At 40.4% G+C, this 20,985-nt stretch overlaps 2 protein-coding genes across 20 annotated transcripts in view; one reads left to right on the top strand and one right to left on the bottom strand.

Moving 5' to 3' along the window:
- The window catches only part of c2cd5 (C2 calcium dependent domain containing 5), a 28,390-nt gene extending 14,192 nt beyond the window's left edge, over nt 1–14,198 (bottom strand). For 4 of the 19 annotated variants that reach the window (XM_037766840.1, XM_037766850.1, XM_037766849.1 and 1 more), the window contains exons 1-12: nt 13,883–14,197; nt 12,449–12,557; nt 10,670–10,756; nt 10,347–10,518; nt 10,155–10,250; nt 8,655–8,810; nt 8,329–8,566; nt 6,028–6,188; nt 4,268–4,486; nt 3,683–3,771; nt 3,322–3,357; nt 978–1,086 (exon numbers count right to left, since the gene is read on the bottom strand). In XM_037766840.1, the coding sequence (XP_037622768.1) occupies nt 978–1,086; nt 3,322–3,357; nt 3,683–3,771; nt 4,268–4,486; nt 6,028–6,188; nt 8,329–8,566; nt 8,655–8,810; nt 10,155–10,250; nt 10,347–10,518; nt 10,670–10,756; nt 12,449–12,538 (1,453 nt within the window). In that variant the 5' untranslated portion in view covers nt 12,539–12,557; nt 13,883–14,197. Of the gene's footprint in view, nt 1–977; nt 1,087–3,321; nt 3,358–3,682; nt 3,772–4,267; nt 4,487–6,027; nt 6,189–6,825; nt 6,942–8,328; nt 8,567–8,654; nt 8,811–10,154; nt 10,251–10,346; nt 10,519–10,669; nt 10,757–12,448; nt 12,558–13,882 lie in introns of all 19 variants that reach the window. The other 15 variants (XM_037766844.1, XM_037766841.1, XM_037766839.1 and 12 more) reach the window with 10 other exon arrangements.
- A 3,957-nt stretch (nt 14,199–18,155) lies between these two features.
- tnni1c (troponin I, skeletal, slow c) lies at nt 18,156–20,863 on the top strand. The gene is made up of 8 exons (XM_037766014.1): nt 18,156–18,420; nt 18,576–18,579; nt 18,696–18,734; nt 19,695–19,736; nt 19,848–19,979; nt 20,100–20,189; nt 20,284–20,466; nt 20,550–20,863. The coding sequence occupies exons 1-8, from the start codon at nt 18,410–18,412 to the stop codon at nt 20,637–20,639; spliced, it is 591 nt and encodes a 196-aa protein (XP_037621942.1). The 5' UTR covers nt 18,156–18,409; the 3' UTR covers nt 20,640–20,863.
- The last annotated feature ends 122 nt before the right edge of the window (nt 20,864–20,985 follow it).

Genomic DNA, 20,985 nt, shown 5'->3' on the forward strand with positions numbered 1-20,985 from the left:
TAGGTTTAATCATGACATGGCATGCTTAGACCTTTTTTTGCAGATTATTAGTAAAATCCTTTTTGGTTATCTTACTTTGGTTCCCTTGTCCATCTCTGAAGAGAACCCTGTTAATCCTAACCCAGCCAACATTCATCAGCACTCCCCTCTCCCTAAATTCTCAGACATCCTTGAGTCAAAGCGGTCAAAGACTGTCAAAAATGACTGAAGCTGCAGAGTGGACTCAGATAGTCCAACACCTTAAACAGGCAGGTACTCGCCTGCTGAACAAATGTCTTATTGTCATCGATATAAATCTCATTAAAAGTCGACAAAATACAAGAAAACAGAAGGATTTTGACAGAGAGATAAGAAGGCTATTTGAAAGAGCATATATAAAACACCCAGGACCTCAACACAGCGCCACCTGCAGCCAACAACACCACACAACAGAAGCAGCAGGCAATAGACTGGAGCCATGCACGACTATTACACCTCACCTTCAGGGGGCAGCACCACAGCACACATTTACACAACGACCATACACACACACACACACACACACACACACACACACAGCCATCACATGACCAGCACAAACTCTACATTACACAAAGCCAGTCAGTCATACCACAAGGTGAAAGTTGCCCCTATCCATAGAGCTTTTTGACCCATCTGATGATAGCCTATGCTAACTTTATCTCCTTCAAAATGCTACAAAGCTGCAGCCTATAAGTATGACCAGGAACAGCTTTCACCTGCTTTAGGACTAACTGAAGTCTTTCAACATAATTTCTCTAAACAATCAAACAGATTGGGACTAGGGACCAACCGTTCAACACAAGAGGATAATGGGCAGCATTAACTAACAGCCAGTTGCAACAAGACTGGACACTCACACAATACTGTAGGTCACTGGAGGAGCTCGCTCATATCATTTCACAGGACAGTGGACGAGCTACATTGGGACACTGTGTGTTTGCGTGCGCTGCACTCACCGGGGTTGTGTATACGGTCCAGTAGTTTGACAGAGCGAGCACTGACCACTCCACCGACATGAACCAGAAAACCAGGTGGGAAAGACGTCAAGGTGAAGAAGGGGAACTCCTGCAGATAGAAAACAGCCGGGTCACTTATAGTCAGGGAAAAAACACACTCTGGACTTTTCCAATGTATTTTTGCTAATCGTATTTAGTGACTGGTCCATTCTAACATTTTATTAGATGTTATTCTAATAACATGTTATTCTAATAACATGTCTTTTTGTTGATTGTTTCTAATGTCCCATGTTCTCTTTTGGCTAGTTCGAGGAAAAACATGAAAACATATTATTTTGAGACCTACATATAAGCACTCTGTTGTAATACAAGAACATTTTTTTCAGTGATTCAACAACAACATAATCTTAAAAAATGTAAATGTAATAACAGAGAAATCTAATCTTTTAACAGTGGCTACAAGACTAAATATCTTCAAAAAAAGGTACAGTGTGTAACATCTGGCGGCATCTAGTGGTGAAGGTGCAGATTGAAACCTCTCCCGTGTGCCAAGCGTGTAGAAGAACTACGGTGGCGGATGTGAAAACGCAAATGGGCCTTTCTAGAGCCAGTTGTGAGAGTAGCTTAGGTCATTTGGAGAATAGCAGAGTCAGGGTGTAGAGTGTGTACACGTGGGAAGTGAGTGGTGAAGCGAGAGAGCGAGACGGCGAATGTGTGTGATGTTGTGAGCGAACAAGTGAGCTGGTGGCGCAGAAGACAAAGTTAGTTTATATTTGAGAATATCAAGTGAATGTTCAGAGGAAGTTGCGGTTTGTGCAGAAATAAATGCTGAAGCTCTTCAAGACCAACAAAGGTTTCTCGTGTCTTGTTTACCGGCTGCTGAGTGGAGTGACGGGGGTTTTCTCCGGAGCAAGTATCGTTATCGACTACGGGTCAAGCAGGAAAAGTTAACACAGTGGTTTGTCCGTTCTGTGTTACTGTAGAAATATGGTGGCTGGCTCCGTGAAGAAGACCCGCTCCCTATGTAGATATAAACGGCTCACTCTAAGGTAACGAAAACATAACAATTCTTATTTTCAGGTGATTATACAATAAAGAAAACATACTTAATTAATTTTATATTCCATTTCTGCCAATAGATCCCCCCTAATTGTTACACACTGTTCCTTTAAGATTTAGTTGTCTCTCTGGGCGTATTGTAAAAATGTATTGATTAAAGACACCTGTTTTTCTCTGTACTTTATCTGTAACTGATGTGTGTAGACTTGGATGATAATACAGTTACTATTATACTAGGAAAAATGCCAACATGCAGTAAGGATTGAGTGTGATGGTGTCACCCCATGCAAGGTTTACCCCTGAGGAGTCCCCACTCGCTCCATTCCAGTCTACTCTGGTAGACACAAACTTCAGTGCATTTTAAATAGATCTGGAAGTGATTGACAAAATGTATTTTCAGTAAAGCCTACATGTTTTGTATCACTGACGATTCATTCAATCCTTACAAATCTATATAAATGCATTAATTAGGTTTGGAGTTGAAAGTGAAGAACACACACACACACACACACACACACACACACACACACACACACAAGGTCCTGGTTGAGGATCCGGACTCTGTTTTACATGCTTTTCTGTCCACTAACGTGACAGCTGGTCCTCTGCTTCCAGTCAAATAATGTGAATGCAAATCCATGCAGTCACTCACAAGAGGAGCTGGAAATACGTGGACTGCCTGTTAGCATCTTGGTATTCATCCTGGGATGAAGTGATGACCACCTTTACGAAAAATCTGAGGGATGATGTGATTTCCAACCATGCAGATATACGTATGTGATGAATGGCTTGGTGGGACCAATAGGTTTCTTTCTTGTCCAGTACTCCAGCAAGGAAGATAGCCACTAATTTGACTGACAGCCCCTCCCACTCGGAGCAAGGAGGCAAGAATGAGGTGATGAGGTGAGCGTGCTCATTCCCGTTGTTGACTCAGGAAAACCAAATCAGACTCAGGAAAAGAAGTCAGAGAGGAGGGAGGTGTTGAGTATCCAGAAGGCACACACACACACAGTCACACAACCCTTCAAACTTGAAGGGAACCCAACTCCTAGCCTCCAGCCCTCCGCCAAACATGTCTGTGAATCTTTTAAGAGTGCAGTGGGTGCCAAGCAAACACACAAAGCGGGGGGGTCACACAAGGACCCACTGCCCCTGTGAGATTTACAAACAGCAGAGGAGGGACGGGTTAGGAGTTGATTCAGACTTGGTGGTGGCCATCGGCTAGTCAGCGTGTTAGGGGAAAGGTGGAGAGAGAGAGAGAGTGTGTCACACTGATGGGACATACCCTGGCGTTTAACAATAACCCAGAGGAGGACGCTCCCTGAGTAGCACAAATAATCAAGAGGACAGAGAAAGGGAACATTACTTGCTCTTACACAGACCCACTCCCCATTAAACTTCAGTGTAAATTAATGATTTTTCACAAAGAATGCAGGTGTGTGAAAATTAGTGTGTGACAGAGTAACTGCCTGTCCCTATGTGCAGACATCTGAGGCTGACACGCAACGCAAACTGGTTCATTTCATGAACAAAGCCATGCCTAGCTATGCCTACTGCATTTCAGTCTCTAATGTCTGCATATAGCGTGAGTAGGTAAATACAGTACATGTATGAGTAATGCATATGTGAGCGTTGAGTCATCGTACCCGCTGCTCGAGAGCCGTCTGCGTCTGCTGTCTGAGCAAGGTCTTCAGAGGCCCTGCCTCCTTCCCGGCGCTGCCCCCGCTGCCCATTCCTGATCACAGTGGAGAGTCTGGCTTTAGTTTCATCAATTTTAACACACAGGTCAACGGACTAAAGAGCCAGTCAAACTGTTAGTCGATTACTGCTTTGCAGTATTAATGTTATTGGGACAAACCAAGAGAAGGCAACAGCTGGAATTGCACACAAAACTTTAGATTAAGAACAGTCAATAACCCTGATTTATCCTCCTGCTAAGACTAGCCTACTCTTAACATTTTCTCTTATTCAAGCATAAATACTGGACCTAGAGTACGGTTTGGGTACGCCGGATAAACACATCAAACCACATGCTGCGGTAGGAGAATCCTGAGTCAGTAGTGTTGTTTCACACTGAGCTCTGGGCAGTTGCACCATGCATGTGGAGTTATTAGTTTCTGTTAACACCAGTCGAGTCAATCTGCTGTTGACCCAATATACAAGAGAGGCGCCAACACCACACTGTTTGTAAGGTTTCTGTTACTTGATGACACACAGCAGTCCTACTATACCGGAGGCTGCCAGCAGCAGGCCCTCGGTGAAGGACACGCTCTTTCTCAGCAAGTCAGTGTCTGAGTGGACGGTGGAGGGAGGGGGCGGGGTGGCGGCTCTGGGGGCAGAGCCGAGACCATAGCCCGCTGAGCCAGAACCAGGAAGGGACAGAGTGTCTGTGGAGAGGGTGGGGGAGCTGGGGCAGAGGAAGATCCCAGGCCTGCGTCTCACTGGCACCACTGTCCAGCAGAAAAAACAGATGGAGGGTGCACAGAGAAACAGATATGTTGAGAATGGACAGGCAGCGCAATGAGGAGAGTGGTTAGAAGCACAACAACCGAGGAGGGGGAGAAGGATGTGATGGGGAGAAAGTGGACAGTAGCGTAGAGAGAGAATAGCCTGATAATCAAATTGAGCATGACACTTTGTTCATGATAGCCGTTTTCTTGTTCATGTTGGTGTTTTGTTCACATCTAATCATCTCTAATCACTCTGTAGCTAGTGACGTATCCGTCCCACCTACATAGTTTTTAGTCGGCATGGAAACTGTGGTAGTAACTTGATGTTTTTTTAGAACAAAGGAACATTTTTTAGAGTTAAGAGTCGTTATTTCTGTAAGTCAACTTACAACAACCTGTACTGCGTAAGTACAGTTGAATTATTAAACTATTAAATATAAAGTAATCGTAGACTAACACAAATTTGCACATTGTACATTTGTGCACATTGCCTCCAGAACTGTATTTGATTGCATATGATTGAACTCAAAGCTCCTCCAATGTTTTTACTGTTTCTTACAATTGTCTTATTTGTAACTCATGTTGATTGTGGTGAAGCCAAAGACAATTTTTCAAATTGTGGACAATAAAGTTTCAAACTACCACGTTTGTTGCCATTTTTCATGGCTGTAGCTAGCAAGCTATGCAGGAAGATAAGGCCTACAAAGTTCTGACTGGTTGACTGTGTCTCCAACTGAAGTATGAAAATACCATCAGTGGGCACAACACCAGGTCAATTTGAATTGCAGAACAACAAACTGCAGATGTGGGAGGCAATTCAGAGGTCTAGAACCAAGCTACAGAAAGGATAAAGATAGGCAAGTTAACACAAATGAGTAAGAGAAGGAAAAGGAGAATGTAGGAGCAAAAAGATGGGCATGAAAAAGGCAGAGAATATGAGAGAGATGAGAGAGAAGAGGAAAGATGAGAGAACAAGGAGTGAGGTCGGCTTGGGGGACTGCTGGTCCCCTCCTGAGGGGTCAATGGAGCGGCTCTGGTGAGAAGGTTCTTCAGGCTGTACAGTGTTTATAGCTGAACTGCATATGTGCTCAAGTTGTCCTTGGGGCAGAGCTTGACTAAAGTTACCTTTTCTTCAATGATTAACCATAATGGCTCAGTGACCTTAGCTCAACGACAGCCCCTCATGAGACACAGTGCTTCTTTTAAAGACCACAACAACAGGGGGGCAAAACTAATACAGAGATCTGGTGTGTCTTCATACTATTAAGCAGGTTTTCTAAGATCTAAAGGCTGTCTTGAACATCTTTTTTGCAATAGTGTGAAAAAAAGAAGACACACCAGACCACTGAGGGCGAGAGGGTGGATGGGACGTAGGTAAATAAATATTTACAACACCATTTACAATAAAATAATGTTAAAACTCAACCATGAAAAAATGTAAATAAATAAACAAAAATGTAAAAACCACCACCAGAGTAGCACCACAATGAGGTGAGGGAGAAGGGAGGGATGAGAATGGGGACGGGGCCAAGTGTCCTTACCCGTCTTGGGCGTCAAACTGAGGTCTGTGTCTGATGATGAGGACTGGCGGCTGCATGGCTTGGAAGGAGAGAAGGGGGGAGGAGAGGAGGAGGTGGTGGGAAGGGCTCTGAAAGGGGTTGGCGGGCCGGAGGACGAGGTCAGGTCCTCACCAAATACCGGCCTGCCAGGAGAACATGACACACACACACACACACACACACACACATCAGTCGCCACCTCACCCTCCGAGTGTGTGCGCGTGTGTGAGTGTGTGTGCATATATGGGAGTGGGTTAGCGCTGCAATTAAATGGGAAGGTATCTGTTTGAATGTGTGAATTGCTTTGGGTGGGGTGTTTGAGGTGCTACGCATGGCTGGAGAACAAAAAAGCAAGCGTGGGAAGCAAAATTTAGATAAACACAAATGAAACACACACAGACACACATCAAACTAAAGAAAGCAACATGGCAAACCACAAGATTTAACAGAGGATGACGAGCTGAAGCATGTGTCCCAGTAGCGTGAAGTAAAAGTCAGGTGACTGTAGAGAGATCACAGGCCCTTGCAGAAGGATGCAACTCGGTACCTGACTGCCCACCCTCTATCGTTGGCAGAAGGCATGACAGATGGAGGGATTTGAGGCTTGTGTCAACGTTTGGTCTTTCTCTGACAAAGGCATATGGGTCTGCCTTTCTCAACCTACCAGACTCCAGCAAAAAATATGTTCACCTTTCTCCTTCCATATAAACATCACTGTCTACTTCTCTTTGCATTTCTTCTCTTTCTCTTGTATCTATTTCCTTCCCTGCCTCTGCGTACCAGTGAAGATGAGTGTGGGAACAGAGACAGAGAAGTTCTGGGACAGTCTCTGGGAGCTGCAGGCCGAATGCACTGGGCTGTTGTGGGTGGAGCGGCATCCGTGGGCAAGGGGAGACCTGGGCCAATCAGCACGCAGAGGGAGGAAGACAGAGGACCGATTTGGACACAAGCAGTGAGAAACGTTCCAATCCGAATGAAGCCAGAGAGCCAGAGAGGGAGAAAGAGACGCACACAACAACAACCAACACCACAACATTGCAATAAAGTGTAAAAGGAAACAAAAAAGGAAAATAAGTTGTTTTTTACGCCCTCTCTATGCCCCCTGTTATTCCATTTAAAGCTATGTGAAAGCAGCAGGAAATAAGGTTGTAACGGTATGATATTTACACGGTACAAAAACTCTCAGAAAATATCATGGTTTCATGATATATTACTATTGTTATTATCAGTTACAATGAGAATTATAATAAGCCAAATTATAAACCTGATCAAAAATAGTATGTAACCATAACATGTTAACTGAAGTATGTTAGTTTATGTTAGCAGCACTATAGCATGTTAAATTAACTACTAAATGAAAGATAACATCAGCTGTGAGCTTTTTAAATAATGTCCTTTGATTATTAACAATTAACATGTAGGTGTGCAGCAGCGCAGCCAGACTGCTCTTGCTCCTTTAACTCACACACACCTATGTCTGATTTTTTCAATACCGTAGATAAGCAAATATATAAGGTATGATAACGTCAATTTGAATACCGTTACAACCCCAGTAGGAAACTCATGCATAGCTCTCAGCTAAAGATCCCAGTCTCACACAAACATGCACAGCAGGAATGTAAACATGACAGAAATGGCACAGGGACAAGCTAACCTAAAGAGACATTATTTAAAATGTATCCCAATGAAAAGTCCCCATCACGACTGAAACAATAACCATCGACAGAAAGATGTGAAGTAGGTGTTTACATCGTTGATACACACAATCTCACACATGGCACACATGCACTCAACTGCAGTTATGCGTACAGTAACTGGATGAAATCACAAGCTAACCACTAAATAGCCAGGGACCAAGTGAGGGAGCACACTGTTAGAGGCTGAGCAGATAACACGTGTGTGCTAGATACTCACTAAAAGACGAAGCACTAGAACATGCAGAGGCAGAGCAGAAAGCCATGCAAGAGCGGTCTAAAAGAGCAGACAAGGGAGGAGGGGGGTTGAGGATGGCTGTGTGTGTACTGTACATGTGTGTGTCTCAGGATATGTTGTCGTGTGCTGTTAGTTTCATGATGCAATACACGTGACACAAACTGCAAAGGAGAATCAAAGATTCTGAGACACACACAGGAGTAACCGGTAGACTATAACATTCAGTACATTTCGTCCACACGCTCTCCCTCTCATGCACGCACCGATCACATTTCCCCATTCTCACAAACTAGATTTGCAGTGACATAAAAAGAGGCAGGGTCCATGCTTGTGTTGGTGGTTCATACTCACTCCTTTCCATCCTTAGAGGGGGAATTGCAGGCATTGGAAGCAGGGGCTGTGCTCGGGTGTATATGTGTGTTGGTGTTGGGGGCGCTTCCAGAGCTGAGTTTGTCCAGTGTGCAGGCAGTACCTATGGCTCGGACCACCAGGCCCGACTCTCCCTCCAGGTCAAAACACTGCAAGTAGCCCACCACTGCATTCCCGCCCATCTCCAGTACCTTAAGCCCTATTTTCCTCTGCAGCTCTCCTAAATAGGGTGTAACACACAGACATATTAACAAGGAACAAATTCCTCCACACCAACGTGAAAAGAGGATCGCTGTGAATCGTCTTACCGGACATAAGAGAGATGAGCCTCTGACGCGCCTCATTGGAGGCCCGAGGAGTTCTTATACGGTCGATCCACTGGTACTCTGGATCTTCATTCACCACAAGTTCCTCCACAAACCCGTGCACCAACGCTGCCCTGTAGCACCGTGGAATGGATGTGGCTGCCATAGACAATTAGACAAACAGGATTTTAGATTAGGGCTGCAACTAACGGTTATATTCATTATTGATTAATCTAACGATTATTTTCAAGATTAGTCGATTAATCGTTTGGTCTATAAAATTTCAGAAAATAACGAAAAATGGCCACCCCAGTTTCTCAAAGTTCAAGGTGATTTTTTTAAAATGCCTTGTTTTGTCCAAAACTCAAAGGTATTCAGTTTAAAATGATATAAGACAGAGAAAAGCAGGAAATCTCAATATTAGAGAAGCTGAAAACAGCATTTTCTGCCACTTTTGCATTAAAAATGACCGATTAATCAATAATTAAAACAGTTATTATATAGTTATTTTTCTTTTTCGATCGACTAATCAATTAGTCGACTAATCGTTGCAGCTCTATTTTGGATTAAATGGGAAAAGTTAGGCATTCTTTTAACCCCTCACCTTCTCCTCTGTGTCGCAAATGTAAGACAGAAATAGGTACCTTAACTCATTGCATATGATCATGTCATAAATTACAGACGTACTGGTCTGAAATACTAATTAAATGGGGAATATATGTGGCAAAAACTTAGAAATGTATCCAATTTCTTTGATTTTGGGCCTCCCAAGTAGAAATATGACTACTGTAGCTAGAAAAAGGTCATACAACATTCTTACTTTTGCTGCTAAAAAAAATAGATTATTACAGTTGATTAGTGATCAGGGCCCTTCTGTTAAGGGTTGGTGTAAAGTTATATTTGAACTGTTCCTTTGGAGTATCTTAGAAATATTCTACATACCAAAGCAAATCAGTTCCACAAAATCTGGCTGCCCTATCTGAATTATCTTGGACCTGATTTTTCTTCTATTATTTTACTCCTGAACCTGAATTATTGTAACTTGTGACATTTCCCACAACACCCTTTATTGATCTGAGCTGTGTTTTGTTTTTGTTTGTTTGTGTAAGATAAGAAAATTAAATAAATATATAGTTTTTAAAAAATGGGAAAAGCTCCTTCTTCTCTTAAGCTGTTATTACACTTTTAGCATATAGTTTTAACTGACAATTCCCTGTTTACTGATACACTATTTATACTGACACACTCGCAGCTTGTAATTTTGTTGATCTCGGAAATTACACTTTTTCTGCTTGTGCACTCATAAGACTGAATAAACTTTGTGCCTAAAACATCAAAATGATGATGTCCTCAACTGAAACATCTTTCATGCATTGCTTTGTAGTTTACTGGCATATACAGCATACTGTCAATCTGCATTTTATGCACGCAAATTGTGTCTTATGATGTATTTTTTAAAACTGTAAATAAACAATTGTGAACCAAAAGTCAAGTCAGACATACTGCAGAAGAACTTGACCCCGCAGGAGGACTGTCTGAAGCGGTTCAAATCGTTGAAAAGCTCCACTTTGACGAGGACATTGATCTCCCCTCGGATACCTAATAACAAATAATAGACAGAAATGCATTATAATAAAGAATGGTACCTAAGGGGAAATAACTGTGCAATTATCATGATCAGATTAGTTTATTCACCATGAATTGTATCATAGATAGGAAACCAGCCAGAGATGACAGAGGCAGCCTCATTGCACAGCAGCGGGTCAATATCAATGTAAACTTTCCCTATGGCATCGTTAGCACTGTAAGTGTCGTGGTCCAACACTGTGACCTGCAATGGCTCATCTTGCAAGTCCTCGTCATCAACCTACACAGCAAGAGAGAGAAGGACCACAAAAGGGAGCAGAGTGTAAAAGAGGTTAGGAATGCTGAAATGTAATGCATCCACATTGAGTGATGCATTAAAATAATACTACCACTGCCTGCCATGTTTACAGTGAAGCTCACAGGCCTTTTACCTCAAATTTGAACCATTCAGAGTTCCACTGTGGATTGAGGGATTTGGGAAAGACGTCGGTTTTGAAAGTTGTGTTTCCAAACTTAACCTGGGAAATAAAAGGCAAAAGACACATTTTTAAATTCCTCATTTAGTGTAATACCAACCATACTGAAACCAAATGTAAAATATATCTTGTTACAGATGCGAATGGTTTCATTAAAAGAAACAAAAAGTCTGTTGGAGAGAGTGTGCGGCACTAGATGCCAATCACTTCCATATATTTTATAAATGTCCCAAAATAGTACAGTTTAGGAAGGTGGTACACAACAAGGTACAAAAGATACTAGGATATGATATCACTATGAGTTACATGACTCTCTACCTGTGTAATTTGAATTCTACTGAGGGAAATGTACGAATAAGTGATAGATATCTGGTCAAGATATTGTTAACAGCTAGTAAGAAAGCTATCACAAGGAAATGGGGTAGAGTGGAACCCCCTACACACGAGCAGTGGATGGGGGTAGTAGAGGAGATATACATAATGGAGAAGCTGACACATCGTTTAAGACTGCCAGAAACACAGATGGAAGACAAGTGGCAGAAATGGACATTATTCAAAAACCAAAACAGCGACGAAGACGGCAGAAAGGACAACTGATTGAGTTGGAAATGACATGAGAATGTATGGAATAATGGAAGTGTAACTCCCCAACACGGGTCCTGTACACACGTAGGCAAAATTGTTGGTACCCTTCCGTTAAAGAAAGAAAAACCCACAAATGTCACTGAAATAACTTGAAACTGACAAAAGTAATAATAAATAAAAATTCACTGAAAATTAACTAATGAAAATCAGCTATTGTTTTTGAATTGTGGTTCAACAGAATCATTTTAAAAAACAAACTAATGAAACTGGCCTGGACAAAAATGATGGTACCCTTAACTTAATATTTAGTTGTACAACCTTTCGAGGCAATCACTGCAATCGAGTGATTTCTGTAACTCTCAATGAGACTTCTGCACCTGTCGACAGGTATGTTGGCCCACTCCTCGTGAGCAAACTGCTCTAGCTGTCTCATGTTTGAAGGGTGCCTTCTCCGAATGCATGTTTCAGCTCCTTCCACAGATGTTCAATAGGATTTAGATCAGGGCTCATAGAAGGCCACTTCAGAATAGTCCAATATTTTGTTCTTAGCCAAAAGCCAAGTTTTTGACCGAAACGATGACTAATAAAGCAGAGAAAAGTGTGTGCGGGAGCAAATCATTTTTTTTTTTTAAAAGTACATATTGGAGGGGATCTACTCCCAGCACCACAAACAATTTTGAGAATGTGCATGTTTTCCTCTCTTTGAAGTTGATATGTGTATAACCTTGAAAAACATCATTAAAAACTAAAGTGAAAAAAACAGAAACAAAAAAGTCTTTGCTCTTCAAGCTTCACTCAAAAATAATCCAAGGCACACTGTAGTGTTTGAACAAAATTAAAATGCCTTTATTTTACATGGCAATAAGTGTTTAAAATGACCAACGCGTTGTGACCAACATAGGTCTTCGACAGTGACCCTGATAAAGACCTATGTTGGTCTCAACTTTTTTCCACCCATGCAATGAGCCCTTTACAAGAATGAGCCCAATACACCTGAAGGATCCAAAGAGCACCTGTATGTGATTACCACAGAGACCCAGCAGCGCTTCTACTCCATTGTCTTCATGTAAAATATATCTTGATACAGATGTGAATGGTTTCATTAAAAAAAAACAAAAAAAAACTCTTTGCTCTTCAAGCTTCACTCACCTCTACAAAAGCATCAGTAAGGTCACTGGCTCTGTCCATCACAGGCAAGTGGCGCCCTGCCACAATTTTGGCCTTCAGTTTCCCAGGCATGATTCACTTTGAAGTTGATCTGTGAACATATAATATCAATAATAAATGCATGAACTGACAACCTGTAATCAACTGCAGTAATCAACTGAGGACTGAAGAGTGGGCCACACAACTACATACACACGTAGGCAAAATGGTTGGTACCCTTCCGTTAAAGAAAGAAAAACCCAAAATGTTCACTGAAATAACTTGAAACTGACAAAAGTAATAATAAATAAAAATTCACTGAAAATGAACTAATGAAAATCAGACATTGTTTTTGAATTGTGGTTCAACAGAATCATTTTAAAAAACAAACTAATGAAACTGGCCTGGACAAAAATGATGGTACCCCTAGAAAAGATGTAAAATAATTTGACCATAGGGACATGTTAAACTAAGGTGTGTCTTGAATCTGTGCAGGGTGCAATGAAATCTCAAGACTATCAAGGCATTCTGGAGCGAAATGTGCTGCCCAGTGTCAGAAAGCTTGGTCTCAGTTGCAGGTCATGGGTCCTCAAACAGGATAATGACCCAAAACACAGCTAAAAACACCCAAGAATGGCTAAGAACAAAACATTGGACTATTCTGAAGTGGCCTTCTATGAGCCCTGATCTAAATCCTATTGAACATCTGTGGAAGGAGCTGAAACATGCTGTCTGGAGAAGGCACCCTTCAAACCTGAGACAGCTGGAGCAGTTTGCTCACGAGGAGTGGGCCAACATACCTGTCGACAGGTGCAGAAGTCTCATTGAGAGTTACAGAAATCACTCGATTGAAGTGATTGCCTCGAAAGGTTGTACAACTAAATATTAAGTTAAGGGTACCATCATTTTAGTCCAGGTCAGTTTCATTAGTTTGTTTTTTAAAATGATTCTGTTGAACCACAATTCAAAAACAATAGCTGATTTTCATTAGTTAATTTTCAGTGAATTTTTATTTATTATTACTTTTGTCAGTTTCAAGTTATTTCAGTGACCTTTGTGGGTTTGTCTCTCTTTAACGGAAGGGTACCAACAATTTTGCCTACGTGTGTATGTTGTTGACAGTGTGGAGAGAGATCCCTTCCCTTATTTCACTTAGCTAATAAACTAGCTTCCCTCATCTAAAACTAGAGTTACTATCTTAACTCTACATAGCTTATGGACTTGGTTTAAAGTGTTCTATTGAACTAACCTTCAAGATCACCACGGCAACAGACAGTTAGCTAGCTAGATTAAGCTAGCATAGCAAGACCAGCTACATGTAGGTTAACTGCATTGCAGTCAATCTCCTTATCTCTACCTGATCGACCATGTTCTTACAACCAGCCAACACCTACGTAACCACACTATTACCCTGCTAAACACAGTTATCATCCTTACCAGAGCTATAACATCAACAGACTGTCAGAGAGGCAGAGGGCTGGTTGTTCGGACATTAGTGTTGTTGACAGCCCACCGCTCGTCTGACCTCCGTTTATCTCCCATAACACGACACGTTAGTTCCTCCGGTAACGTTAATACAGATATTCATTAGCTGGTGTTACAAACTAAATAGATAAAGGCTGTACAAGTGACGTTACGACCGGCTTATCAGTTCATATCACTGGGGTTAGCACGCAGAGCTAACAGATAGCTTGATGAGGATTCACAGCCTCATGATGAATGAGCTAGTGTGTGCTGCCTTCAGGTACACCTCGGAAATTCCTGAAATGTTCTCATTCTTGTCCCTCGTCATCTTCCAGGTGGCACCCATGGGGTGGCACTAAGGAAGCAAGTAGTCTACTCACTTTTTGTTATAAATATAATGTTTCTATGTTATTATGTGATGTGATGTGATGTTTTTTTATGTTATTATATGTTATTATATGTGATGTGATGTGATATGATGTTATATTATGTTATGTTATGTTACAGTATGTTATGTTATGTTATGTTATGTTACAGTATGTTATGTTATGTTATGTTACAGTATGTTATATTATGTTATGTTATGTTATGTTATGTTATGTTACAGTATATTATGTTATGTTATGTTACAGTATGTTATGTTATGTTATGTTATGTTACAGTATGTTATGTTATGTTATGTTACAGTATGTTATGTTATGTTATGTTACAGTATATTATGTTATGTTATGTTACAGTATGTTATGTTATGTTATGTTATGTTACAGTATGTTATATTATGTTATGTTATGCGATGCGATGCAATACAATGCGATACGATGCAATGCTATGCTATGCTATGTGATGCGATGTTATGTTATTATATGCGATGCAATATAATGCGATGCAATGCGATGCTATGTTGTTATGTTATGTTATGTTGTTATGTTATGTTATGTTATGTGATCTGATATTATGTTATGTTATTATATGTGATGCGATGCTATGTTATGTTATGTTGTTATGTTATGTGATGTGATATTATGTTATGTTATTATATGTGATGCGATGCTATGTTATGTTATGTTATGTCATGTTATGTTATGTTGTTATATTATGTTGTTATTATATGTGCTGTGATGTGATGTGATGTTATTATATGTTATGTTATGTTATGTTATGTTGTTATGTTATGTGATGTGATATTCTGTTGTTATTATATGTGCTGTGATGTTATTATATGTTATATGATGTTATGTTATGTAGTTATGTTATGTGATGTGATATTTTGTTATGTTATTATATGTGTTGTGTTGTGATGTGATGTGATGTGATGTGATGTGATGTGATGTGATGTTATGTTATGTTATGTTATGTTATAATAGCCGTTTATGTTTTTTTATTTTACTTTTTTTGTTTTATTGTTTATTATTATTATTTACACTGTAACATCAATGGATACATTTGTTGATATTCAATCATTTTCTTATTGTCAAGAAATCCCACAATGTTGTCCGTGTACCAGGTGGATTTGTCTGAATTAAATCACAAAGCCTACAGCTTGTCACCTCTGTCCGGTGGGGGAAGTCAGACCATAGGTTGATATTTTTGGTGTATATGTATCTAGGAAGACAAATGTCTGTGCCATCCGTGGAACTATGAAGAGGGAGCCATCACTCAAGATTAGGTTACACATGCATGACCATCTATATGTGTATCTAATATAATGACCTCTTTTCACCTGGATCTATTTTAAAGGTTACTTTTTTTCCGTAAATACCTGTTTTGTAAAACTATCCCATGGTTCATTACAATACATGAAATAATTACAGCGGGACAGGAGGATGACGAGGGAATTGTTTATCCCAAAATAGATATAGGGCAAAAGTTGTGTTGCATGCTGTCTCATGCAGTCATGGACTAAACTGAACCTGCCTCTATTTAAAACACCACATGTTCATGTAGGCCCACAAAACATATCATCACACCCACAGAAATGAAGCATGCCCGACGAGGCTGACACCATCAAGGTCAACACTTTCCAACCTGGCATCAGCTATGAGTTCATGAGTGATTAACAGCCGGCTCTCATAGACATAGACAATTTGTTTTCCTATGATCTGTGAAATCTTGCAGATGCCGTTGGGAGCACCGGAGGAAACAAGTTACCTGTTTCATGTACTACAGTCACGATATAGCGACCGTTATATAATAATAACTTTTTTTAATCATATTTGCTTCAATCTCGCCTACTTCAGCTTTAATCACGTCACCAAGCACACACATGTTATGACCCAAAGTGCTTTAGTCCCACGCAAATGGATTTTGTTTTCAATGCAAACCCAAGAGAGCGAAGACAAAAGGGTACACAACTTGTCCATCTTGAACGTCATGACAGAGCAACTGTAAACATCCTGTTAGAAACAAAGAGAAATATGGGTGTTGTGGTTAGCACTGTCACCTTACATCAAAGATATGTCCTTGTTTTGAATCTCAGCTGGTGTTTGTTTCCACAGTCCAAAGACATAGAGACATAAGTCAGGTGAACTGGAGCATAGCCTGCCTTCCCTCAGTGCATGCTGTGACTCCAACCTGTCTGTGACCCTGAAAAAACATATACAGGTGTGACGAATGAGTCAGTGTTGTAGGTTGAACCTTTGAAGTTGTCATTCAAGCCTTTGCCGTGGTCATATTACACAGAGCTGGTGCACTTGTCCCTTGGGTTTCTACTAGAACATGTTTATATGCTCATGTATGTTCAAAAAACATTTTACATTTTTAATTTTTTCCTGTTCTGTAGTACCTCTTTTCACCCCATGGTTATGATTGATCAACCGATCCAAACTCTTGGGACTCTCGGACTAGCTCCATTATAACTAGCTTTGTTTGAAGGGTAAACTAGCCGCTAGGCAGGTATTGTCATGGATGTATTAAGAGAACTGGATACAGCGTTGGAGGCGGTGCCCCGTTCATTCCTAAGAAAGTTGCTTAGTGGCGCACGATGCCTAAATGGCTCGACTTCCGTCGTCACGGCTTACGCTGTCGTCACGGTCTGGGGCTCATTCACATGAACGGAGGAAGGGAAATAACTCTGGATTTGGCTGTTAGTGCGTTTTACAACTTTTAGGACCTAATGATTTAAATAAGGACTATTCAAGTGTTCGTACTGGGAAGTTGATTAACCCCAAAAAAAGTATCCGCTGAGTTACAGACGTCAATGTAAGTCTATGGGAAAAAGTTCTTTGGGCCCAATGGCATCACGTGACGGACACGAAAGTTGTAGTACCGCCGTTTGGCCATTATGAGAATTAAGATCTACGACCGGGATTCTCCCTGGGGGCTTGGGTATTGTGTAAATGTGTTACTTGGTGACATCATTACATTACGAACTTCAAGCAAGGCGTTTCAAGCAGTTCAGGAGCAGTGTTTCTGTGGGGGCGAATAACTCCCTTTGGCCTGGACTTTGGGCTTTGTAACAGACCTTTTACATGCACAAAAAATACATTACAAACTAAAGGAAAGGGAAAAAGCACAAAAGCATAATTGGTCCCCTTTAAGAAAAAGTACAGCCTCACGGAGCCGCTAGCATGGCTGTATCTTAGTTTTTATTGTGCTCACATGATGCAAATTCCTAATGACAAGTGTCTTTAGGTTTTGCTGTGTGCTTGATGGGGACTTTTTTGCACCCTGGACCCCTAATCCCAGTTTAACAGTGACTGAATGGTTGTACCACATTGTGTGGATGACAGACATAGCACCAGAAAGGTTATTGAATATAGCAAAGTGACCTCTTGTGGAGCAACACAAACAGAAAGAATCTCCCACGTCTGTTGTTCTTGTCTTTCCCTGCAGACACAAACCATGCTCAAAAGTGTCTTAAAATGTGGGACTATGGATTTAAATAGGTAGAGCCTGAAGCATACAAAGATGACTACAAGTTCACCAAATCAGTTACATGTGGGAAATATATAGTAGTAGTAGTATATAGTAGTGTTTTCTGTTATTCCTCTCGGATGACACAATCCAGGATTTGAATGGCCAGTAGGCAAATGCTTTATTTTAGTTTCAGTCTAAGGACATCATCCTTTTCAGCAGAGGTGATAATCATGTCAGTCAGTAGAGAGTTGTTGAGTTAACAAACAGAGATTCCCCAATAATCCCTGGTGACCGACCAATCATTTCTGACTGAGGAGTGGGCGGTGTCACAAGGCCAGATATTAGAGTAGTTAGAGAAAGAGAAGATATCTCACTACGTCCTTATCTCAAGGTACCTCAAAGAGAGAGCGGTCATCTTTATTTTTTTAAACCAGAAGATTCAGTGGAGTGATTCATCTTCTTCATAGAGGATCTCCTCTCCTCCATCTATAAGCCAACTGCTGTTAAATACCACTCTGATTTCTTACTCTTTACATTGATGCATCTTCTGATACTGGAGGTGTCATTTTTTTTGTTTTACCCTGGACTATTTTTTTTTGTCTTTTTCAAATCTAACCTATTTTTTTCTTTCTCAAAGGCGCAACAATGTCTGATGAGTAAGTTCTGTCATCACACAGTTTAAAAAAAAAATTCCCAGTGTGTTTATTGGCCTGTGATGAAGCATTTTTGTCTCAGAATAATAACATTGTCTTTTGTTTGCTTGTGTATCTCTGATTTCTCCGGTCCAACAAATTCCACATGGCCATCACAGTGATGTAAGTTACAGTCTGCATGTCTTACAATGCTTTCTATCAACCTAAGTGATTGGGGAAAACAAAAAAAGATGTTTAATGTAGCTTGAAATTAATTGTCTTTATTTCTTTCTCCTCAGTACCGGCCACCCCCCATGACCCAAAAGGCAGAGGGAAAGGTAGCAATACTTTTTTGAACTGACAATGTGTTTATGAATAATAGTTTAATTGTCCTAACTGTCAAGTAGTTATGAGTTTGCATGTTTGAATGACAAATTCTTATTACAAAGCAAATGGGTCATATCACGATAAGATAGGATGCAAAGTTTAAAAGCACAAGTTGAATCGTTTATTATATGTACTGTATCATATTGGCACTGACTCATAAATTACAATTCTTATAGTTCTACAGTAATACAAAGAAACAATCATACTAACGATTAAACTTTGACCTTCTCATGAATGATTTCAGCCTTAAAAGGTGTATGGAGCATTGACTGAACAACTCTCTTGCATATTCAATTTTATTGTTGATGAATTGTTGATGCGTTGCTTTTTGAGGTACATATGATTAAATACTGTTTAGTAAACTTATGCTTTGTAGTGCTGTTTTGTTCAGTGTCATATGGGCAAATGTATTTGCAGGGTACGAAGACATTTTTGATGACAAAAAAAAACCTTTTTCCATATAAGCTGCTGCTCTCTAGTGAGATGCTAAGGTACATAGTAAGTCAAGGTGACATTGTCAAGTCACAAAAGTGAGTGAGTAGCTACTCCAAAAGAGGTACCAATAAGATAAGATAAGATAAAATAATATAGACTTTATTGAGCCATGGGTAAAGTTTTTTTTGGGCAATAGTGCTGCACACAGCTGCAATCAGCTTAAAACAGGATAGCCAACAAGACATTACGGTGGTACACCAAAAACAGTAGAAAAACATGTTAAATATTGCACAAAAATATATAAAATCCATAGGCATTAAAAAACTAATTATATAAAACGTGATGTACCAAACTAAGAATGAATTTTAACTATTGCAGGTAAGGCATTTTCAATTTATCTGACGAAAGATATGTTTAAATTGCATCACTATAACTAAAAGATCAGGTGTAATATGTCATATCTTTACTATTTTCAGCCCAAATCCAAGATTTCAGCCTCCCGCAGGCTATCATTGAAGGTAAACATAACTCATTGACTTACAAATAATCTATTGTTTTCATGTAACAACCAAAAGGAACATGATACAAATTTCACATGCTTCTTTGCATGTTGACTTTGACTCATCCAGATCCTCTTGCTGACTCGTGCAACAGAAGCGCTGGAGGCCGAGAAGGCTGCCAGAGAGGAACAGAAGGTCCGCTACCTGGGAGAGAAGCTTCCACCGCTGCAGCTCATTGGTTTAAACACGGATGACCTGCAGGTGAGAAAGGATATGGCCCTAAGACTAGCCATACAAGATTGATTATGTAAAAACAATAATCTTGTTTCTCGTTGGTCTACTTAACTATAGTGTGGATATTTGTTTGCTGTTGTTTCGCAGAAAGTCTGTAAGCAGATTCATGAAAATATTGATACGGTGGATGAGGAGCGGTACGACTGTGAGGCCAAAGTCATCAAGAACTACAGAGATGTAGGTCATGCACCATGAAAACGTTAGAGTGCATCAAGAGAAAAACTTCTTTGTTTAACAAAAAGTCACCAGCTTAGCTTTTCACCATCTCTAGATCAACGAATTGAAGCTGAAGGTGGCGGACCTCGGAGGGAAGTTCAAGAAGCCGGCTCTGAGGAAGGTGAGAGTGTCGGCAGATGAGATGCTGAAAGCTCTCTTTGGATCCAAAACCAAGGCCTCCATGGACCTACGGGGAAACCTCAAGTCTGTCAAGAAAGAGGACATCAAACAAGAGAAGGTACGGCTACTCAAACAGACATAGACATATCCAAAATCTTTGAAAGAAAACAAGAACTGTAATGGTCTGTATGTGTGTTTTAGGAGCTGACCATGGAGGTGGGTGACTGGCGTAAGAACGTGGAAGCCATGTCTGGTATGGAGGGCAGGAAGAAGATGTTTGCTGGGGAGTAAGAACCAAATGAAAATTGGTATAAAACATATAAATGAATAGGTAATGTAAGAAGAAATGCTGCCGTTGTTTTGGCAGAAGTGTAATAATACACATGACTTTCAAGTCACTGTAGTTTTTATTCTGTTCTCAAGTAGACCATTAAAACAGCATTGTGAATACACAGTATATTACTGCCTGATAATGCTGTTATGTGAACGAATACATTAAATTTGTACATATTGCCTCTCCTCTTGTTTCATTTATTCACAACAGAACAGTTTGTTTTTGAATATTACTAAAATATTGAATTTAATTTGTAATGGCAGTGGACTTGACATTGACCTTTGACCCAGTTTTAAAAGGGTA

Source organism: Sebastes umbrosus, chromosome 4 (assembly GCF_015220745.1).
Source record: "Sebastes umbrosus isolate fSebUmb1 chromosome 4, fSebUmb1.pri, whole genome shotgun sequence".
Taxonomy (NCBI): Eukaryota; Metazoa; Chordata; class Actinopteri; order Perciformes; family Sebastidae; genus Sebastes; species Sebastes umbrosus.